This window comes from Adiantum capillus-veneris, chromosome 12 (assembly GCF_014529385.1).
Source record: "Adiantum capillus-veneris isolate H3 chromosome 12, ASM1452938v2, whole genome shotgun sequence".
Taxonomy (NCBI): domain Eukaryota; kingdom Viridiplantae; phylum Streptophyta; class Polypodiopsida; order Polypodiales; family Pteridaceae; genus Adiantum; species Adiantum capillus-veneris.
Window position 1 is genome coordinate 16,295,247 of NC_140942.1, and position 15,239 is coordinate 16,310,485.

The 15,239-nt window shown below is 41.0% G+C and overlaps 1 protein-coding gene across 3 annotated transcripts; it reads right to left on the bottom strand.

Moving 5' to 3' along the window:
• Positions 1–2,722: 2,722 nt before the first annotated feature.
• Positions 2,723–7,019, bottom strand: LOC147445361 (uncharacterized). Of its 3 annotated transcripts, XM_086526009.1 has the most exons (7): positions 6,818–7,019; positions 6,546–6,636; positions 6,203–6,318; positions 4,308–4,404; positions 3,442–4,153; positions 3,276–3,335; positions 2,723–3,205 (listed from the first exon to the last, which is right to left on the bottom strand). In XM_086526009.1, the coding sequence occupies exons 4-7, from the start codon at positions 4,397–4,399 to the stop codon at positions 3,071–3,073; spliced, it is 999 nt and encodes a 332-aa protein (XP_086382135.1). In that variant the 5' UTR covers positions 4,400–4,404; positions 6,203–6,318; positions 6,546–6,636; positions 6,818–7,019; the 3' UTR covers positions 2,723–3,070. The 3 variants fall into 3 exon arrangements, with proteins under 3 accessions (XP_086382135.1, XP_086382136.1, XP_086382134.1); XM_086526010.1 differs by lacking the exon at positions 6,203–6,318; XM_086526008.1 differs by lacking the exons at positions 6,203–6,318; positions 6,546–6,636.
• Between the last annotated feature and the right edge of the window lie 8,220 nt (positions 7,020–15,239).

The following is a 15,239-nucleotide window of genomic DNA, read 5'->3' on the forward strand; positions in this document are numbered from 1 at the left end:
ATGTGACTCCATGTGACACTTTACACGTAGTAGAAATGACCTACAAGATGATGACCAAAAAGAAAAAAAAAGGAGAAAACCTTCAATTCCCACCCGGCATTGATCTTGTTGTTTCTTGATGAACTCCAAAAATTGTGTTTGCTGGCCCACCTAGATGCAATGGTTAGTCTTGATGACATCTTGTGAAGTAGCCTTGGCATACTGACGTCCATCTAAAATAATCTTGCATAGCCTGTCCGAGTCTATCCTTGACTGAATATGAATAGGTACAAAACCTTGTCCTTGCTAATCTCAACTTCTATTGGCTCTTAGAAGCATCTGTAATAGACTGAGGTAAAATCATTGAAGAACTTATGAAGTCCCTCATCTTTGTCATCATCCATGTTTTGGCACTTCTCTTATTATCACCCTTGGAATCTCTGGAGCTTTCTCCTCCTCTATGACACAGTCTATTGTTTCTTCTTTAATTGGGACCCCTAAGGTATCAAGCATATCTGGGTTATTGAAAAATGCCTATGTCACACCTTGATCATGAGTGTATCGGCCATGATTGAAGTGCACAAACACTTTTGAAATGGATGGCTGCTTAGCTTCTTCATTCGTGACACCATAGTTGCCATATAAATTTTAGCACCATGGGCATTGTCGTCCTCAAAGATTAACAAAATGTTGGATCCATCTAAGCCCAACTGAGATAGCCTTTAGCTGCCATATAGATTTTAGCACCATGGGCATTCTCATGCTCAAAGATTAACAAAATGTTGGATTCATCTAAGCCCAAATGAGACGGTCCTTCAGTTTCCAATCGCTTTTGAAGCTCACATTGGGTTGGCTTGTCAACATGAAAGGGTGCGCACATGAGAGTTCCCTTGCAAGGAGTGTTGTTTGGCCTCGAATTAAGGATGTTGTCGCCATGCCCTCTTTGCGCACACACTGTAAGCTATTTCCATCAAACTCGCTCTCTCCTCCCTCTGTTTCTCGCCTAGATTGACGGGCCGGAGCGGCAAACTACGTTCGAAGCCCTACTTTGATGGGTTCACCAGAGTGGTGTAGAGATTCTTGCCACATCACGACTGCTTGCCGCTGTGATGAGTGTTCAGTTGCATGTGCGTACGCGTTGATGAAGGAAGTTTGGTTGACAGAGGTATCGCCAAAGGATCTAGGTCTACCTGTTTATCGCTCTTGTTGGTAGATACTTTGCTACCGTGATCTCTAAATGACCTTGCTCGTGACCTAATAATATATGCTCTTGACCTCAATTGCATCAAATTGCAAAACTCACTTAGCTTACCGACTTGAACCGCTTACCTAATTTGCTTCATTGAGTCTTCACCAATTCTACTTGGTGGGGCAAATCTTCCCAAGCAATCTACAAAGGTCTATAAACTGCTATTGTCTTTGTAGAAGGATGTTTAAAAAACTTGACACTGTATTTTATCAATCAAAACTCTGTCTAAATTTTCTATGTTTTGATTCTCTTATCAAGCAAGTGTAATGTATGTAAATGGCAATGGATACACTAAAATGATGGAGCATATGCTCTCATGTGAGGCATCTAGACCCGTAAAATCTACTATCAACCCTAATGTACGATTAGAATCAATATTTGAACTTGTTAGTGAAATCTTCACTCCATATCTGGACTATGTCTAAATCTAACCTCACTTAACACTATTGTATAAGAGCTTTTACTCAAAATATTTGTGCATGCCATAAATCTCACAAAACCATTGTGGTCTTTAGGCTAAACTGCTATTTTTGTACCTTGCTGGTGTCTAAATTCAATATGATTTGATGGGTGGGTTTCTTTTGCTCCCCAAGTCACACAAGCTAGGCTTGGTTAAAGGTTTCACTGCTCTAGCTTATACCTCAGACATCATGCACGATTGGTGTCTCGCTTGTAGTAACTGAGCTTAGATTTCAACTTCTCTTTTGGAACCCTCCTGTCCAATAATAGGCTACCTACCAACTTTCAACAAGTTTGAACAATTAGTTTGGTCTCAAGAATCAAATCTGGTAAATTTACAACAAAAACATTAAATGTGTGCTTATACCCACGTAATATTGAAATTTCCAAAATGTCCTCGTCGTTTTTTATATTGGGAATTGCTCCAATTTTCCCAAAGTTTATATACAAAAGCATTACGATTACAATGTGTATAAAGTTGTTAGCCAAAGATAATCACCTACATACGCAAAAATGGTCGCATTTGTGTGTGTTCATATCGAGCTATGCTATGCCTTTAGTTCATAATATTATCTAGAATGTGTGTTTTGATGCAATCAATCTATAGAATAAAGTGCTTTGTATAAAAACTTGAAAAAGATTACCGCTTTTGTCATGTTTGCTATTATCACAAGGATCAATTGGGAATTTTGGTAGATTTCAAGGGCATATTGGAAATTTTAATCTAGATTTGAAAGGTATACATGGAAATTTTCAACATATAAGGGTATTTTAGGAATTTTCGAGGTATTTTGGTAATTTTTCAATCTTTAGAATACGAACATCTATTAACATAATATGGCGGAAGGGAGAGCCCTTTACACGTGTCACAATCTGCGACCTGAAGGCTAAAGTCCAAAACAAAAACAAGCCCCTTTGCGTGCGATAAAGAGGGAGAGAGGGGGAGAGACTTCGGCGGCCGGCCGTACTAGTTAATATAATGTAGTTATATTTTCAAAGACCATTTATTTCATCTGTTAAAACTTCTCTAGATACTTTCTCCAACACAAGTAGCATTCAATTTGATTTTGTCTTTCGGTACAAAACAAATTAGTGCTAGCCTTTCGTTTTGGATAGCTTGACTAGTGTGTTTAAGCTTTGGTTTTTGGATCCTTTGTAGCTTCGTTTAGGCTTGAAAATATTTCAGAGCTCTCTCTCTCTCTCCACACAACAGTGGTGCTGAACAACGTAGGAGGGGGTTCGAGCTTTGAAACCTCCAGCAAGATTTGTCACGTTGCTATGTAGGCTTAGACAAGATGAAGATCCCAAATCCCGTTTACTTCGGAAAACCCACTTGGCAGCGTATCAAACAAACAAGTGGACACTCGAGTAAATTCCTGCACATTATGTCACAAATTTAGTGGAAGTAGCCTCTGATTCGGTTCCATCGGAGCGTGGGGTTTCAATTTTTGTGGAAGATGCTTCTGTTTCCGTTCCACCGGAGTGTGGGGTTTCCGGGTCCTGATCTGAGTACAATGACTGCTGCAAAACAGAAGGTTAGGGCCCATATTTACTTCAAGATACTCCTTGGCGTGTCAGATGATCATACCTCAACAAAAGCATTCAAGGTGGCGCCTGCGGCTTCTGCAAATTGCCTCCGTAGTTGTCTCTGTGGAAACAGAAGGAAAATGGAACATGCCTCTTTTGATTGAGACACATTTTGCTGCACTGACATAAAGTTCTGCCTTGTGTATGAAGACACGAGTTGAACATACCTCCAGCATTGCAGCTGCTTGTGCTTCTGGTGTATCATCAGTTTGATTACACCTTCTGCTCCATTCTGAGACACGTCTTCTCGCCCTTTCGAACCGTGTATCAATCCAGGCAACGAGCGGGTTTAGACCCCCCATTAAAATACAACAGAGAACGGCCATCATCAGCAAGATTGATATATAAAAAAATGTTGTTGTCAGAACTGAACGAAGCCGCCGCAATACACGAGGTTGGGGAGATTTAGCATCCAGAGTAGGAGGTGCAACGCTTGAGGGAGTCACTGCATCTGATGGACTGAAAGAAGCATCTGGTGGAGAGAGAGAAGCAGGAGGAACATCTGATGGACTTAAAAAGCCAAGCTCTGGCGTTGGAACTGCACCGAACGGAGTTGGAGTGATCGGAGAAGCTGCAGTGAAAGGAGTTGGAGAGATTGGAGCTGCTGGAGTGAATCCAGGAGCTGAAGATACATCTGATGGAGTGCGAGCAGGAGCTGATGAAGTGGGCCAAGGAGTGAGAGGCATTGGCACTGATGAAGTGGGAGGAGCTGGACGAGCCTTTTTACCAGGCCCAGGTGAAGCAAGTCCGACTGATGTTGAATTGATCATTCCATTGGCAGGTAGTTCAAGGTAAGCAGAGGCAGAAAGTATAAACCATACAAAAAACTCTAGGAGGACAAGAGCTGCAATATTCGGCAGGTGATATACGACCATAACCCTGCATACAAGCTTGAAGCTTCAGACATAAAAGCACACGAGACTCAGAAGCACTAGCTGCAGTTCTCAAAGTATACATTGAACTGCTCTCCCTTACAAACATACACACAGGAAATGCTGGTCATTCAACAAAGAAACCAAGCTATGGCAACCACCTTCGACTTTGGGTGAAAGCGGACAAGAGCCGTTGATACACCATCCGGCTGGTCCTTTGTTGGCACTGAATTCTCAAGCCAGAGGTCCACATGCGAACTGCAGTTCGTAAGAGGGAAAGCATAGCCATCAGCCACGAAGACCCGCTGATGATTAGAACGAACTTGAAGCAACTACACAGCTATAAGATGATGACTACTGCAGGCTGCAGAACAATATAATTTCAAGTCAAACAGAAATGGTAAAAACGACATCTATGGTGGTATATTAGAGAAAGGTCTCGAATGATGGGGCACCAAAGAGGGACGGGAACTTGAGTCTGGAAGGACCGAAGAATGGACAACATGAATGGAATTATGGAAGCACTGAGCAGCCAGCGGGGGGGGGGGGGGGGGGGGACACGGAAGCCTGAAGGCTGGCCAAAGAAAATATGCCTTTTTCGCCCATTACTGTACGTTGCACAGTACTCAGACTACCTATCGCCGGTTAGGCTGAGAGTCTCAGACAAACTTGCCAGCCTCACTGTTCAATGTTATGTTCATTGTTCAAGGTACGCAAGCACCCACTTATCCAGGGCTTAGAAGGGCCAGCATTATTTGATATGTGTAGAGCATACAATTTAAGCCATTGTTGCATAGACAAATAGCCTAATCATGGTGAACACATTAACAGCAAGTGACAAGTCATAGTCATCCATCACTTGACTCACCTCCTTTCCTCTATAAGGGCGCGTACATGAGCTAGAACAAATCATGGACAGGGATCTGAGTTTAGGAAGTGTAAATGCTGTGTCAAAAAGCGCAAGTATACCGCCTCAAAAAACATTGCATCAGAGCAAATACATGCATCAACAGCGATATTTTAAAACAAAGAAATGACTTTGGTACATCAAACAACAAATAAAGGACTTTGGTAATGACTTTGGTACATCAACACAACCATCCATACCACAGAACATTTACTGTCAGAATGAAGCTAGAAACAGTCTAAGTTAGACAGGTGCAGGAGAAAAGTCTCTTTCAGAATGAAGCTAGAAACAATTCAATTGAAGCTGGAATCAGAAAAATTATTGCACGAAAAGGAATGCCAAAGAACACAACACTAATCAACCAACAAACACGCATCCAAAGCAATAAGTATCTCATTTGTCAGTAAGAAGGACAATATTCATCATCTGTTCTGTTATTCAACACGCATGCTTTATCATGAGAAGACTAGGTGCAGTTGAAAGAGCCTAGAGGTATGGGCAGTCTTCTCCCTCCATATATAGAAGTGCTTCTAAGGTTTTTTGCCTTGAAAATGCCTATTCCTCACTTCCTCGGCTATGATTGCCTGTGCTGGCTCTGTGGTCATGTGATGTCTATGATGCCTATACTGGCTCAGTGGGAGGATGAAGAACGCAATGATCAGAGGATGAACTTCTGGTAATCAACATTAAGAAAAGAGCACAGATTACAGGTGTGGACCTCTCTGATGTCAAAGATGCACTCAGCCATGGATGTCAATTTTCGAGGATGCACTCAACCATGGGTCTTGCTTACGATCCAAGAGTTTAAGAAAGCTCAGTCCTAGTCACCTTTCGACTAAACCTGTTTTAGGCTGGGGCACATGATCATACTGTTTCTTAGTCCATTCATGGCGTCTATAAGAAAAAACATACATCAGAAAAGAAAGAACGTGCTTCAGGGTAGATTACTAAAGTAGGAGGATACTGAGTAAGCCAGAATTCGGAGGCCTTCACTCTCACTACTAAATAAACCTGCAGCAGGTATGCTAAACAGATTTGTTGACACAATAAGGAACCCCGCAGAAGATGCACTAAGCAGAATGGCTACTAGCTTGAATCTGAGAAAGGTTAAGCATTTCATAAAAATAAATTCAAACAAAGTACTCTTACCTTCACAAAATGCTTCAGCATCAGATTCTACCAATTAATGGACACTGAGTTTCCAATCAGAATGGCAATGTGCATTCCAGACGCCAGCACACAACTGAGTTGAATGGAATCAGGCTCTAAAGGAACATAGGACATACGTTAATGACATCCCTGCGGAAACTAATGTGTCCACGCTAGAAAATGCTTGATGAGAAAGGCTACGGAGGAGAAAATTACCATCAAACAAGTTTGCTACATGAACAAGCAAATGCATGTGAAGTAACAATCCAACTCCCTTTTGCTTTGAATCAAGAACGTGCGAATTTGAACATGAAAACAATGTCGTAAGGGGGTAGAGGCAGACCTTTGTTGCCAAAATCCGCTCGCGACAAAGAAAAACAGCAGATTATTCATTTACGGGGAGTCATTGAAAATCCTAGCAGTTAGTTTGTTAGCTGATTCAAAAACAAGCATTAATTAGTACTGCTTCAAGGAGCAAAGAAAAGGTCATGCAATCAAGCTGTTAAGCCTTGATGTGCATCCTCGACCGAAGTAAGCTTAACTTAGGAAGTAAGTAGAGGAAATGACACCGTTACAACATTAACTATGTCAGAGGATAAATCTAGAGAGGCTTACCTTTGTTCTTAACTTCGCAAATCTGATTTACCATCGACTTCGCTGCACTTAAGACGTAGGTTGCAAGTCAAGCGACTCGCGGGAACGAACAGACGGCATTAAGTCGCTGGGCCATAGAGAAGAGAGCTGTGGATTGCCCGACAGACTTCATAGAATAAAATTAGGAATTATGACAGTGTCTAAGAGAAGCGGTAGTGAGAGAGAGTCATATTACAGCCCAGTCCCGCTGCAGGTTTATAAGTTTAGTGGTATTTATTTAATACCATTATGTAGTATGTAGTGGACATATGATTACCTTTTTGTTTTAGTACATTTAAAGGGACAAGTTCCAGTTCCTTAATACTAGTAGTACCTTTAATATCAAACTTTTTTCTATGATTATCCAATTTGGTAAGTCCTCTCAGCTTTTTTTATTTTTTGATAGGTTTGGTTTAGGGTTCACATAGCTTCTAAGTAAGCGCGTTAAAAAACACATATTTTGACGGGATTATGGTGGGTTTTTGCGTCATCATTTATCAGTTTTTGGTGATCGCGTTAATTGTGATTATGTGAATGTAATAATAAACATTGTGATCACAAGAAATTTCACGTGATGATGTGAATATTGAATCCCTGATCTGAGAGAGAGAGAGAGAGAGAGAGAGAGAGAGAGAGAGAGAGAGAGAGAGAGAGAGAGTGTATAGAAGATGAAGATAGTCCCAACAGGCAGGAACTGTCTCTTAGAAGGTCGAACAATGGATCAGTCACACGTCAGTAATTACTGCGGGCAGTTACAACAATAATTTTTGGGAGCTATAAATAAGACCCATTACATTGTAATTGGACTGCTTGCTTCTTACTCTTAGTTCTTGGCTTAGCTGTTTATCTTTCGACTTAGCTTCTAAGCATTCTCAAGTTATGAGCTCTTCATCTCTAGCTTCACTCTGTAATCATTATTGCTGTGATCATTTGAGCTCAAACTCATTACATACTATATTGATTGTTCTAGAACTATTAATCTGAATCTGTAAATACTTTTCGAGTCTTCAGTATGTCTCTCATCTCAGTGTACTATTTCAGTTTAGTTAACTATTTCAGTTCAGTTTCAGTTCTCTATTCCAGTTTAACTAATTGAAATGACGACCTACTAGTAGCTTTACATTCTAACACTGGAATCAACTATCTGAAGAGATCAACGCCAATTCCATTTTGGAGATCAAGGTGGTTAGAGTTGTTCGCTCTTTGACCAGAAAACTCTTCTCCCAGTTAAAATCTTCAATTGTACTGATGGCGCCTAAAACCAGTCGTGGTCGTAAACCATCCACATGATTAGGCACTGATTCCAACCGCGTCGACCCTATTCTTGAGGAATCAGAAAGAGAGTCTGATCCTCAGAAGGACGCGGTGACTGAAACTATGTGACTGAGGCTGAGGCTCAGGAGGAGCACAGTCATGTTGATGAGGCCAAGGACTCTCAGCACTCCACTCAGTCCAGGAGAAGAAGGGCTGAGCGGGAAGAACGCAAGGTTAGGAGTTCTTGGACCACACATAGGGATGTTGGGGCCAAAGGCAGCAAGGGTAGTCATCACAGTTCCACTAGAAATGCCAGAGAAAAGACAAAAACCGAGACTGAAGAAAAAATTGATTGGGATGTTGATACAAACCACTACAAGAAGTCTTCAAGACGGAGTCAGGCTCCCAAGGTCAGAAGAGGCAAAGACGATGCTGCTCCCAAGGTCAGAAGAGGCAGAGACGATGCTGACCGGCATGGTTATACCTCTTCATTGAAAATTTCTTTCCCAGTGAATCAAAGGCGGGAAGAAAGATGATCTAGATGTTCATATCCAAGCTTTTGAACAGTATGCTGAGTTGAAGAACATTGATGAAGATGACTAGGGAGAATACTTTCCTCAGACACTAAAGGATACAATGAGGAAATGGTACTACCATTACCCGGCTTGCCAACTCAGATCATACAACAAATCGCTTAAGGCTTTCAGACTAGAATATTCAGGCAACAGGGGAGATGAGGAAATCCTTTGTGAGCTAGATAAGATTAACAAGGGAAATTATCAGTGAGAAGTTATGTTGAGAAAATTAAGGAGTTAACCAGGCAGTTGCAGGAACCACCATCAGAAAAGAGGCTACGCGCATGGTTTCTAAATGGGTTCCGCAGTAAAAAGCTCAGAGAACAGGAGGTACCTGCACCAACAAAGAAATTCAATGATTTGGTGCAACGAGCTTTGAAGCTTGAACAGCAGGCTAAGAAGGAGAGGGGTCACAAGGAAAGGAGGTTCAGTAGTAGTAGTTCTTCCACTAAGTATTCTGATTCCAATGAGACCTCCAGTAGCTCTGAAAACAGCTCAGATGAAAAGAGAAAAGACAAGGCCAAGAAGGGGTCTTGGCCCGGAAAGATTGATGAGATGGCCCGACAGATTATTGAAATCAGCTAGATCAAACAACCAATTAGAAGAATGGAAACCTAGTGTTCAAGGTGAAAATCTAAAGATCATGTTTCCAATGAGTGTCACAATGTACTTATTGCAAAGCATATGGTCATTTATGGAACAATTATGGCATTCGCATTCATCACTTCAAGAAGGGAAAAGATTTTTCTGTAGTAGCATTTACCAATGCTGAATCAGCCAGAGTGGAGACAACCAGTGTACCCCAAGAGGATAAATCAGGTACCAGTGGTACTGGTATTGGACGTGGCAGGTACCAGGGAGGTACTGGTCAAGGCCGGGGTCATGGTAACTTTCAAAATCGAAGCCTCAATTGTTATACTTGTGGCAAGTATGGGCATTTTGTAGCTCGATTTTGCAGCTCGGTGTCTAGAAGCACCTAGCATGGCGGCTACAAAGGTGAAAGTCCCAGAGCCAGTTCCACACAGTAAAGTGGTAGTCATTGAGGAAATTCCAGATGAGCCGGCAAAACCAGTCATTTCAAAAAGTAGCAAATGGGCTCATCAGAGAGAGGTGTGCAAGGCAAAAGGTAAAGAAAAGGTAGTCGATGAATGGCAAGAGCAAAGAAAACTAGTGGCTAAGATCACAGAAGATCTAGCCAAGAGCTGCCAAAGCAGCCAAAAAGTTCTGATGCCCGGGTCATTCAGAAGATACCAGCCTGGTCTTATGAGAAAACACAACCAGACCAGTCAGGGTCTGGAATTATTGAGACCATGTTGGCTACAGTTCAAGGACTGGTGGAGAAATTAGGGAGTGTTAAATCAGAAACAACTGCAACAGGAAACACTGGAAGAGGCACTGTAGGTATCAGAACAGAGGAATGACACTATGTAGATAGTCCCGATTCTTCAAGTTTTGATAATAACCCTCATCAAGAGAGAGAAGAAATTCATGTCAAGATTTGTGAAAGAATTCAGAAATCGACAGTTGAGCCAGATGACATTAGAAAGACTTTGCCTGAAGCAGTGAAATTCATCAGACAGCGAAGGAAGGTTGAAGCGAAAGACCGAGCAGTTGACTTGGTTGTTCTCAGAGACGATGAAGTGCCAGTGATCCAAGTAGAATACAATGTTAGGAAACAGTGGGAGCCATTATCTGGTGTCATACTGGATGGAGGCACCTTCAACAAGGAATGGGTATCACAAATCTGAAACCAGCACCCCTCAAAGTTCGAATGGCATATCATCGAGTTGTGCAGGCAACTGGGATGATAGAGAGTATGCAGATAAGGGTGGGAAAAGAAAAGTTCGAGACCAGCTTCCTAGTACTAGATGTGCAAGGCGCATATGGGATGCTAATGGGGCATCCATGGTTGTGAACGGTGCAGGCTATTCACGACTATGCCAATCAGACTCTGATAATACAAGGTACCAGTAGAAGAATTTAGATTCAGACCAATAATACTAGAAGTTGTAGAAAGGCACTACGACCAGAAGAGCTTTGCTAGAAGTATGGAGTAAAGAAAATTGAGAGGATGCTGGCAGCAATGAATATTTTTCCATTGATTGAGATAGATCTAAATGCAGTATTATTTGACAAAGATCAAGCTGAAAATCAAAGGAAGCAATTTCCAAGTCAGTTCACTGAACTGAATTCTAGAGAACGACTAGTTAGCTAACTGGAAGGCCAGAAAAACCAGTTGACTCTATAGAAGAATTCTCAGATCCCAGTACACCAGCGACCTCTGAACAAGTACACTCTGAGGAAATTATTGAAGATCAGAATGATGGTTCAGAATTAAGGGGTCCGTCTTGGGGTTATGCTTAGGAGTCAACCAAGAGGAAGGGAGGTGGGCCTAATTGGTTGCTTCCAGATGATCAAGAAATTGATGAATGGAACCTGGGGTCTAAGGAAAACCCTAGATTAATCAAAGTCAACAAGCATCTAGACCCAGGAATGAAAGAGAAAGCCCGAGACATGTTTCAGAAGTACAAGGACGTATTCGCATGGGAACACACTTTAAAAGGGGTAGATCCTGAAGTCTGTCAACATAGAATACCTCTGAAATCGGATGCTAGACAATTGAGACTGCAATAGTATCGAATGAATCCAAATTATGCCAAGAAGGTCAAGGAAGAGATAGATAACCTTCTGAAAATTGGGTTTATCACTGAGGTCGCCCAGTAGTGACTGGTTGTTTCCTATTGTAGTTGTACCCAAGAAAAATGGAAAGCTCATAGTTTGTGTGGATTATCAATAGCTGAATGCTCAGACCATTGAGGATCCTTTTCCATTACCATTTACGGACATGCTTCTAGATGAAATTGCAGGCCGCGAGATGTATAGATTTATGGATGTCTATAGTGGGTATAATCAGCTGTAGATTGCTCCTAAAGATCGGGGTAAAACTACTTTTATTACTGAGTGGGGAGCATTCATGTATCTGGTTATGCCGTTTGGTCTTTGCAATGCTCCAACGAGATTCCAAAGATGTATGATGGAGATATTCAATGAATTTATCCCACTGATTTCTTGTCATATTTATGGATGACTTCACTGTCTAAGCAACTGAGGAGAAGCATTTGCTGTTTCTGTAAATGGTTTTCCAGCGCTGTAAGGAAAAGAGAATCTGTCTGAATCCATTCAGATCTATTTTCTTGGTTTGGAAAGGACAACTATTGGGACACATAGTGTCCAAGAATGGCATAGAGATGGCCAATGACAAGATCCAGTGTGTCTAGCAAGCTAAGGCACCATGCACTGCATCAAAGTTAAGTTCTTTCTTGGGATATATCAATTTTTATAGAAGATTTGTGCATATGTTTTCTTCCAAGGCATTGCCTTTGTATGAGCTCACAAAGAAGAATAGCAAGTTCATTTGGACTATGAATGTGAGGAGAGTTTTCAACATTTGAAGAATGCCATTATCAATCAGCCAGTCCTTCGACAACCGAATTGGGATGTTATTTTTCATGTGCATGTCGATGCTTCAGGACTGACGATGGGAGCAATATTAGCTCAGCCAGAAGGGAGGACTGATAATCCAGTGTATTTTGCTGGTCAGAAATTCAGTCAGGTTGAACAGGGATATACCACTACTGAAAGAGAAGCCCTAGGAATGGTTTTCAGTGCTACTAAATTTTGACACTATTTTCTAGGCAAGCTATTTCATTTTTATGTGGATCATTAGGCATTATTATTTTTTATTAACAAAGTCATTATTCAAGGCACACTGATAAGATGGATGATGTTCTTGATGGAGTTTGAATTTCATATTTTTCATAAGCCCAGTAAAACCCATTGTGGTGCTGATTTCCTATCTAGGAGTATTGATGGCTACTCCCAAGTATCCTTAAGAGATGAGCAACAGCTAATGAAAACACCGATTCAGAATGGTCTGATGTATATCAGCTTCTTTCTAAAGGAGGATTCCCAAAAAACTGGACTTGGAATTAGAAGAAGGCTCTGATTATTAAGAGTCTGACGTTCACCATTATTGGAGGAATGCTCTATAGACTGGGAGTAGATGGGGTTCTTCAAAGGTGTGTGCCGATGGAAGGGAGAATGCAAGTTATTTTTGAGGCACATGATGGGGATTCTGGAGGACATTTCTCCACTAATATTACTTACAAGAAGATTTTGCAGGCTGGACTGTGGTGGCAAAGTCTAATATTTGATGTTAGAAGATTTTGTAAAACATGTGATATATGCCAAAGGATGGGCAGACCAACAACAACTGATATGACTCCTCTTACTCCAGTTCAACCACTGGGAGTATTTATGAAATGGGGTCCGGATTTCATGGGTCAATTCAAGAAAATTACTCAGGAAGAACTGGTATATATCGATGGCCACTTGTTATGTCACCAAATGGGTGGAAGCTAAGGCTCTTCCAGAAAACACCACGAAGTCCACTGTTGTATTCTCTTTGAAAATATTATCTGCCGATATGGATGTCCTGTGGAGATTGTGTTTGATCAAGGGTCACACTTTATTAATGATACTATGGAAATTCTCTCAGTCAAGCACCAGAAATCAATGCCATATTATCCCAGGTGCAATGGGAAAGTAGAGAGTAGTAATAAAACCATCAAGACCATTCTTACCAAAATTGTACAGAAGGAGCCACGTTAGTGGGATCTGAAGCTTCAAACTACTCTATGGGCCTACAGAACAGCTCATAAGGTCACTACTGGACTAACACCATTCAGAATGGTGTATGGTAGTGCCTATGGAATTTGTGATTCCCAGTCTCAGGATGGCAGTAGAGTATGGATTGGATTTCAATCATAATCTGAAAAATAGATTGGAGGAATTAGCACATTTGGGTGAGTTAAGGCAATGTGCTATACTGGAACAAGAAATTATTCAGCAAAGAAGAAAACACTGGCATGATAGACGAATCAAAGTTAGGGAATTCCAAAAGGGCGACTTGGTTTTACTCTATCAATCTAAACTGGGTCCTAAGAAACCAAACCTAAAGATAGCTTGGACTGGTAAAATATGAAGTTGATTGGGTGTTTTCAAATGGCACAGTAAGGTTGAAAGATTTTTCTAGATTACTGATGACGTGTTTTTATAATGGGGCCAAGATCAAGCTATATTATTCGAATGAAAAAGAGATTTCCAGGGAAGAAGATACTGGCATTCTGGGAATTGATGGCTTGGAAAATTTAGAGTCAGCTATTCTAAACCTTTTTCATGTACAACTAGGACCAAAGCCAGTACAACCAGTACCAGAGCCAGTCAAAGGGTCCCGGTAATAATCATTATCAGGCATATGGGATGTATTAGCCAATGCATGTATGCCACATCGTCGACGGTGCACAAAACTTTAGGAACGGTAAGTAGTGGATCTTTTATGGCGCGAACGCATATAACAGTAAGGCAAGTGGGCATTCTTTCTGATAAATCTCCTACACGATGCATGCCTGTTGTTACACAATCGCCATCGCCAAGCTCTAAGGCTTCTTCACTACAACCACAAACTTCCTTGTCTAAAGCATCTATTGATCACTATCTATCCATACCGGACACACCTGGTTACGGCTTTGACTATTCAAGTAATTCTTCTTCCTCTACAAACTTATCGTCTTTACAATGCAGGGGTAGAAGAAAAATGTCAGAAAAGATGCAGGATACCGTAGATGAAACTTCGGCTCTCATCACCTCTATTAAAGCTTCTCTACCACTTATTCCGCATAGCAAGATACAGCGGTATGTGTTTACTGAGCAAGCAGAAGCGTTGTTCCGACTGTGGTATTTTCATATAGTGGTACAAGCCACAAGATTATATTTTGACACGGCTATAATCAAGCAGGTCTTGATTCCATCAATGTCGATGAGGGCAGTGTCGTAGTAAATGCTATGAAAGTGTCAGCCACTCCTGATAGCATTGCTTATGCCTTCAAATTGCCAAATGAGCCGAAGCCAGCCATAGAAACTGCAGAACAGATAAGTGCAGCTCTTAAGGAAGATGAAGCAGCAAAAAAAAAACCGCAAGGCTAGTGCACAAGGGGTTCCAGGTCTGGATGCCCCCGTTGCTTATCGAATTGTGGCCGAAGCTGTTAGTTTGAAAAATAACCCCACATATGTAAGACCTATTTAGGAATTTTGGGAATTATTCAAGTCCCATTTGTTATAACGCTATTAAAAAACTTAGTATTTTTGTGTAGTTTGAGCTATCATCTATTCACGGTTACACTCTATGTTTCATATACCCCTTAACACATATATATAGGGATATGTGTATTTATATACATACTTATATGCATCAACTACAATGACATCAAAAGAATGAGGGAAGCATGGCACTAACTCAATTTGCATTATACAACATTATTCATGTAGAAAACGTTCTTTGAATCAGTAGCTCAGATTTGAGACATTAACGTTAAAGAATTGGCTATATCAACACTCATAAAAAGAATCTACAATAATCAAAAACAAATTTTAGAATTGAAGGAACCTCAAAATAGTGTGGTGTTTAGAAACACCAAGATAAAAAATAAAATCCAATTCACATATTTACATGGATC

Bases quoted from the DNA above. Each gene is read 5' to 3' on its own strand.
- LOC147445361 (XM_086526008.1), bottom strand. From the start codon at position 6,851: ATGGTAAATCAGATTTGCGAAGTTAAGAACAAAG. The intron at 4,405-6,817 runs GTAAGCCTCTCT...TACGAACTGCAG, and splicing joins TTGCGAAGTTAAGAACAAAG to TTCGCATGTGGACCTCTGGC. The intron at 3,336-3,441 runs GTATGTTCAACT...CTGTTTCCACAG, and splicing joins AAGCAGCTGCAATGCTGGAG to AGACAACTACGGAGGCAATT.